The sequence below is a fragment of the Pavona decussata genome, unplaced genomic scaffold (assembly GCF_977016875.1).
Source record: "Pavona decussata unplaced genomic scaffold, jaPavDecu1.1 SCAFFOLD_322, whole genome shotgun sequence".
Taxonomy (NCBI): Eukaryota; Metazoa; Cnidaria; class Anthozoa; order Scleractinia; family Agariciidae; genus Pavona; species Pavona decussata.
Window position 1 is genome coordinate 22,501 of NW_028145712.1, and position 7,500 is coordinate 30,000.

Sequence of the window (7,500 nt, forward strand, 5' to 3'; positions counted from 1 at the left end):
TGAGATTATCGATTGGTGATCGAGAATGACGATCGCTATGGTCGAGATTCACGATTGGTGATTGAGAATGACGATCGCTATGGTCCAAAACACGATTGATGATCGAGAACACGATCGCTTTAGCCGAAATTTTCAAAATTTGATGATCGACAATGTCGATCCCTGTGGTCGAGAATATCTACTGTCGATTGGTGATCGAGAATGTCGACCAATAGATTGAGAATAGCGATTGGTAATTGAGAATTGGAAAGGACTGGAAACGAGAGAGGGATAATACACTCACACTTACATCAACTAGTAACCATTTCTGATCAAGATGACGGCTGCCGAATGCGCCGATGACCAAGATTGTCGAGACTTCGAGGAATTTTTTGACTCCATGAAGCAGTGCTTCGATTAGGTAGATAAGGAGCTCAATGATGAATTAATTCTATTCCTTTAGACTATTTAGAGAGTAGGCTAGAGGATCATTTCCCCGGTTGTTCATGCAATAGCAATTGCAATACAAAATAATGCCATTGATGAACTAAAGCAACTTATAGAAGATCTGGTCTCGGTTTCGCAAAGTTTGTTGCAGGAAATCCGTACCACAAAGAGTCAGAGAGAAATGAGCAAAAGTAAGTCACCAGCTTGGGTTCCTAGTACACAAGCAAGCACAGGAGGAAGACCCAGGTTTAACATTACCAAAGAACAAAACGAAACTCTGAGAGAAACTGGAGTGGGATGAATTGGAAAGGAATAGCAGTTTCACTTGGGATTAGTGAGAGCACTTTATATTGACGTAGACAAGAGTTTGGACTAAGTTGTTTGTTGCACATTTTAGATAGACTATTGCCCTGCTATACCCATCTGTGCATCCATGTATGACGAACCTCCAATTCACAAGTTTATGGTTCCCATCCATATGCCAAAGGTGATTAGGAGCTCTGACATTGCACTGCCTCCTTTGAATTGCTGCTCTCCTCCGCCGTGCTCTACCAACAGGATCAATCTTACTTAGAATATCTCTTATTTGGTGTCTTTGAACAAAAATACCATGAGCCCGCAGGCCACCACTTACATAGGACTCGCCAGCATAAGGTGTCTGGCTCAACATTCCTGTCACAACAGTATAAAGTTCTTCATAAGTAATGTCCACAAAGCTTTCATGAATAGTCTAAAGGTATTATTTACTTGCCATCTATAACAGGTCAATTTCTTGACTTCATTCATAGAATCGTTTCGATTTTTTTTCAATGGCGTGACAAAAATCAACAGCGAAAACCGGCTATATACCCATTTGTTGTTGTTGTTGCTGTTGCTTCTGTTTTGATTGTTGCTGATGCCGTGAAGCGCTAACCCAGAATACATTTTAAGAATCAAGAGGGTCTCAAAATAGGGAATGTAATGGGAGAGGAGAAGACCCGGGGGAGAAGATCTTTAAAACCCTCTCCCCAATCCCGTTTGCTTCATCGGTTTAACCTAATTTGGACGATCATGGTATCGCCACAAAACTTTATGAAGCTACATTACATTTAACAGTTATTAATAGCAAAGGAGAGGGTGGGGGCTCCTAGTTTCCCGTAACTGTTAGCCGATTTCCACTAGAATATAAATCTGACCGGCTTACACGCAGCCAAACTTAGAATCGGGGGAAAAAAAACCTGTGTTTAGTTTATAGTTTTATTCCACGAAACAAATCGCGGTAATCAAAATACCCAGTCACTATTTCTTTTTCTTTTTAAAACGTTTTGATGCATTCTATTATTACAGTTAGATCCTTTTTATGTGTTGACTCATTTCTCAGTTTTTGCTTTTGTTTGCCTGTTTCTATTTTCAAGTGGCTCCAGGTTACAGAAAGTGCTTGTTTTCTGAAAGCTTGACTTTTCCAAGAAACACACAATGCATGGATCAAACGCTTTATATGATTTTTTTTTTTTTTTTTTTCATAATATAGCTTTTATTTGATTTTTGTTTCCAGGAACACAAACAAATATTTACATAATGTAGTTTTTCTATTACTTCATTCTAGGAATACAAGCGATCTTTTACAAAATATAGCTTTCATGTGAATTTTTTATCTGAGGTATATAGCAGCGGCTGTTTCATTACGATTCAGAAGGATAGAAAATGGGGCGTTTTGATCTAGTACCCTCAACCCTAAGTTAAAAGGCCTGGCTAAACTAGAAAACAATGTTGCGGAGGCAAGGTTTCCTGCTCACAAACAATAAAACGTTTTTGCCTTAGGTCAAAAACATTTATAATTCCGGGACACAAATTTTGCTTCCGAAACATGTTTCCCAGTTTAGCCTCCATGAAAGCAATGCTGACAATGATTCCTAACAATGGTGAGCGTACAACAATGGCTGACAGAAAAGTCGAAGTCGGAAGAGCCACAAGCAGGACATAGAGGAGGGAAAGAAGGAAAGGAATTGGAAGGATGAGGAGATAGAGCTTCTCACTACCTTGTATGAGGACAGAGCCTGTTGTGAGATGTAGCTCCTTAAGACAACATGAATAGGGACAAAATGGAAGTGGCTTACTGTCAAATCGATGCACAGATGAGAACGTGAATATGCAAAAATTATTTCCCAGGCTTCTTTATTATTATGTGCATGTGTAACTCTTTGTTTTCCAACACAATTTTCCTCGTTTAGCCACCGGGGCAGCAACACATTTTGTTTGCTTCCCGCTAATTTAGCCACCTCAGAAACATAACAAGAAAAAATCTTTCTGCAAAAATGTTTCCAAGTTTAGCCAGGCCTTTATACTACGGACGCTATTGTAGGAAAGGTCAATTCAAAATGAGAAGCTTAAAAAAAGTTTATTGAAAAATGCAGGTTGTTATTCAAATCAATAACGTAATTGTTCCGAGGCTCATAATATCTTTGGCATGTTTGACAAATACACGCGCTTATAACGCAGTCACCAGTCGTTAGTTGTAGCCTCCTAATACATCATTGTTATCACGCAGATGAAGATAACAGAGTATACTCCTCATGAGGAATATCCTGGCAACAGCTACCGCCGGCTATTAACTAATTTCGTCATTACACTATTGCTGAATTGACATAAGGAACTGAAAAGCTTCTTAGCCTAAAACCTCGTGTCATATGATTCTAGATTTTAAATTAACACGGTATTCTGTCATGTGGATTTCCACCTGTAATAAGTTTCTCTTCTTCTAATATGAATTTAACTTATACAAAATCCACCCCTCTCCCTGACGAAAGGTGTGTTGCGTTGCAGTGGTCAGCCGATAAGACCAAGCGATTTTAATTTCAAGACGGTTTTTTTTAAAATTATTAAGTCGATTTGAAGTCTTTCTTTTGTCACAAACTCTTGTCTGAAACTACACATTTCAAGTAAGCGTATACATGGCGCCATCAAATGAGCTGAAATTATCATCCACCAACACTGCCGTGCTCACAAGCCGCGTAACGTATTCTGATTCAGTCGACGGTGCGTCCCTAAATAAGAGCCACGCGCCGGCCCCTGAACAAGAGCGGGTTGCTTTTTCAATGAGTCCAAACAAAAAGAAATATGTTAACAACGCGATATTGTTCGTATTGAAATAACCTCGAAAGAGGCAAAGTGGCATTTAAGCTTTTTTAGTCAAGTTTTGTTCTCAAATATTGTCTATTTGGCCTAGTAAATTGATCTTATTAAAAGAAGCTTATTTTCTAAAAAAACACCACTCTCGAATCTTGACGCTTGCAAAGATCAAAAGATTTAGTAAGCGTCAAGATCCCTCTTCGATCTAGGAAACACAATATATCAGTGACGTTTGATTAAAAAGGAAAACTAGCATTTATTAACGAGAGAATAATTAACAGCTACTAGTTGTAGTTGCCTATGTAATACGGATCCTGTTGAGTAATTGATTCAAAATTATCTATTGAATGAAGTGTGTGGTATTGAATGAAGTGTGTTTAAACTCTCCTGTATCAACCTAATGACGAATGCTTAATCAGTAACTTATATTCTTTTTAGGATGATGGCCTCATTTTCATTTCAGTGAATTTGAGTAGAACATATTGTCTGAAGTGACGCCAATCATTCAAGTTTCCCGCATATTTTCCGTTGAGATTGGAGGAGGAGCAACTGTTGTACCACCAGGCGCCAGTCCGATACACAGCACAGTTTGAAAACCTGTATCTGTCATTATCTCTGTCTTTTGTGGTAAACGCCATGTTATTATGATATGCTAACGAATCTCCTGCTGTCCCTGAATATGAACTCACTTCAAGTCGATACTGCGCCTGCTCATTACCAATGCTGAACCTGCCATATTTGGCATACACTCTTACTCCGTTCCAGTCCTCTAGCTCCACTCGCAGAGAGCTGGATCTAGAGGCCGTCAGCCTGTGGATCTTGTCGTTTCCTAACCAGAACTCAGCCGTCAGCTGACCAAATCCTGATTTGTAATCGTTCCAGCCCCGATAGAAGTCCACCGAGCCATCTTGTCTTCTTTGAAACACTGTCCATCCTCCGCCGTCAGTGCGCATGTCACAGTACACGGTGAAGGATCCTTTACCGTCTGGGTTCACAGAGTACACTCCACTCTGTGTATGGCCTGACTTTAATAAGGATAGACAGTCTCGACCTAAAATGAAAATGGTATGCTCGTCACAAACAAACCAGATGATGCTACGGCAAATTTCACTCTTTTCGATGATCACGTGACTTTCGTGGGTCTGTAATCAGAAAGCTAGTGAGTGACCACTTACTGTTATTCTTGAAACGTCAACTAAAAAGAATTTGAGAACTATTAAAAATTCACTTTATTTTTTTCATTTTTTATCTAGTTATATTGATTGGTGTCAAATATGTCAATCGATTATTCATGTTGAGATAATTTGCCCAGATAAAATATTAGTCTTCAAAATAAATATCGTTCATTTTTTTCCTGTTCTTATTTGTCGGATACCCAGATACTTATATTAGTGTCTCGACATCAAAATTACTCTCCTAGCGTCGATAACCTATTTCGTTTCAATTAAAGATAAGATCAGGGGCTCATGCCGTCACCTCTAATTGTTTATTTCATTACGTTTTACTTTGAACCCGGCTGATCGCTAACTCACTGTCAAAATATAAAGGGTAACCTAGCTACAACGAGACATTGTATTAGGATGCCCTGATGGCAACTCCTTGTAACAGCAACTTTTAGGTCATACCTTGAAAAAGAACCTCAACGTCGGTCCCAGTTTCCACGGCAAACACTTCAGCACTCTTCGCAACACAAATGTAATTCCCTGCATCCTCGTTTCTAATATCTCTTATAACTAAAGCGCCATTAATCTGCTGGTGACTCCGTCCAACTGGCAGTTGTGCTCCTTGTCGTTTCCAGCTGATGACTGGCTGTGGATCACCAGTAGCGCTGCAGTTCAATGTTAAATTGCCGCCAAAAAATGCAACAACTTTAGCAGGTGGCTTAATAGTGAACCGAGGAAAGGACACAACTACTAAATGAGTTTTCTGTGCAGCGCTTCCTAACAGGTTAGTAGCAGAGCAGATGAAATTGTCAGAATCAGATTTACGGGCATTAAAAAGTCTCAAAACACTATCATTACTCTGCACCCTCCCCTGAGACAACTGACCAAAAGACTTGCTCCACGTCACAACTGGTTTTGGATGACCAGTCACGTGACAGGTTGGAAGAGTGGCGTTGCTTCCTTCAATGACGTACAGAGGTCCCGGATGAAGTGAAACAAAAGGACGGACTGCAACAAAGTAGAGGTAGTCCATAATTTTGCACTTGTCAAATAAATCACATACATAGAATGTTGGTAAAAGGGTCAATGATGAATTGTATACTAGCGGCTATGGTACAAGCTTTAAGAAATAGAAAAGGTCTCTTGAAGAAAAGCATAACATCAGACATCAGACAGCGGCCACCTCATGATTTTTTTAATTTGTGAATATTGTTGTCTCATGTCATGAAAGGATCGAAATGCGTCATCAACCACGATGCTACTAATATTGAAAAAAGCCAGTCGACACCATCGTCTGATGAAGATCAGCCGGGTTGCGGTCGTGACGTTGCGATAAACACCTGTGATACACAATCGTGAGAAAAAGCGATACATTTTCTTGTGTTTTTATCTCTAAACAATCTCTGGTGAGGTTAAAAGTTCAGTGGTTAAAGTGCCTTAAAGAATACAAAATGTTTCCAAATGCAGAACGACTCGGCTGGACAAGGCCAAGTCTAGTAGCTAGCAATTGCCAAACTAAATGTAAACACAGATTCTAATAGTAATTCGGTGCGCTAGAAAAAAAAATCATTAGTAAATGCTTTAGATGAGAGGCATGTTGTACGATAGCTAATCGTCCTCTGGTGAAGGTGACTGAAAAATGTTAGGCCAGGCCAACCCTTTAGCAGCGAACGATTAAGACTAAAATGAAATACAATTACTGGTAAGCCCAGCAATTTTTTTTAGTGCCTCGATTATAACTTAAAACGAATTTCAGGTTCACACAGTTGTTTTGCCTGAGTGCGTTCTTCTGTTTTGTGGTCTCTATCTTTTGGTATTGACGTGCAGGTGGAAATTTGCTTATTTGTTAATCAAGCAAAGTTAAAACACTTACCATGAACTTCTAATTGAGCCACTGCCAGAGCTTTTCCCAGGATGTTTTCCGCTGAACATTGATAAACGCCAGAGTCACTTCCTTTTAAATTCCGTAAATACAATCTTCCTGCTGAAACCGCTGACTGACCTTTTTCAGACTGACTGTTTAATTTACTCCACACTACAGCAGGATCAGGATTACCACTGGCTGAACACTGAAACGAGGCTGACCCACCTTCATTGACAGTCAACTTTGTAGGAGAAACAGCAACAGTAGGAGCTGAAATCAATTCACCAGGTTCTCCTTTAGCTCCCGGCTTGCCTGCGGATCCCATGTCTCCTTTAGGTCCCACTTCTCCCTGAGGCCCCACAGGTCCCATGATGCCTTGCTTACCACTCTTTCCCGGCGATCCCATAATTCCTTGATCTCCTTTATTTCCGGTTATTCCTTTGTGCCCTCTTCGTCCCCGGGCTCCTTTTTGTCCCCTCGGTCCAGGTGGACCGGGAGGGCCTGGGAGACCGGACGGACACGTGGCACTTTTTGATTGACAGAGACGCTGCCTTAACTCTGATAAAAGTTTCATTTCTTTATGCATCTTTTCCATAGTGTTTTTAGACTCAGTAGTGTTTTTAATCACGTCGGCATGTCGCCTGTTTCTATGTGGTTTATAGAGCTGAAGTTCTAGAAAGATATAAGGAAAGATAACAAGATGCAGTATTTTTAAGGATTGTTATCACATGAGTCGCTGTTCTTCTTACTGTTCTTGCCTACTTCAGAGGAACCCAACAGTTCATCTCGGTGGATTTCTGTTCGAAAGGTCTCAATCGCCTTGAAATTAGGAATTTTCATTTAACAAAACTGCAGTTTTCTTCGACAAAATGTCAGCTCAAAATTTCGTAACGCGGAAAAGCCAACACCTTTCGTTTTCGAACGGGCTCTGGCAGCTTG

At 40.2% G+C, this 7,500-nt stretch overlaps 2 protein-coding genes across 2 annotated transcripts in view; both read right to left on the bottom strand.

Annotated features, from left to right (window-relative positions):
* Window positions 1–2,784: 2,784 nt before the first annotated feature.
* LOC146453777 (uncharacterized) overlaps window positions 2,785–7,500 on the bottom strand; it is a 104,678-nt gene continuing 99,962 nt past the window's right edge. Inside the window, exon 6 of the mRNA XM_085096177.1 lies at window positions 2,785–3,832. The gene's annotated coding sequence lies outside the window, so the exon portion shown is untranslated. The remainder of the gene's footprint in view (window positions 3,833–7,500) is intronic.
* The window catches only part of LOC146453778 (uncharacterized), a 6,128-nt gene continuing 2,517 nt past the window's right edge, over window positions 3,890–7,500 (bottom strand). The window contains exons 2-4 of the mRNA XM_085096186.1: window positions 6,571–7,233; window positions 5,160–5,705; window positions 3,890–4,585 (exon numbers count right to left, since the gene is read on the bottom strand). Of these exons, the coding sequence (XP_084952312.1) occupies window positions 3,969–4,585; window positions 5,160–5,705; window positions 6,571–7,233 (1,826 nt within the window). The 3' untranslated portion in view covers window positions 3,890–3,968. The remainder of the gene's footprint in view (window positions 4,586–5,159; window positions 5,706–6,570; window positions 7,234–7,500) is intronic.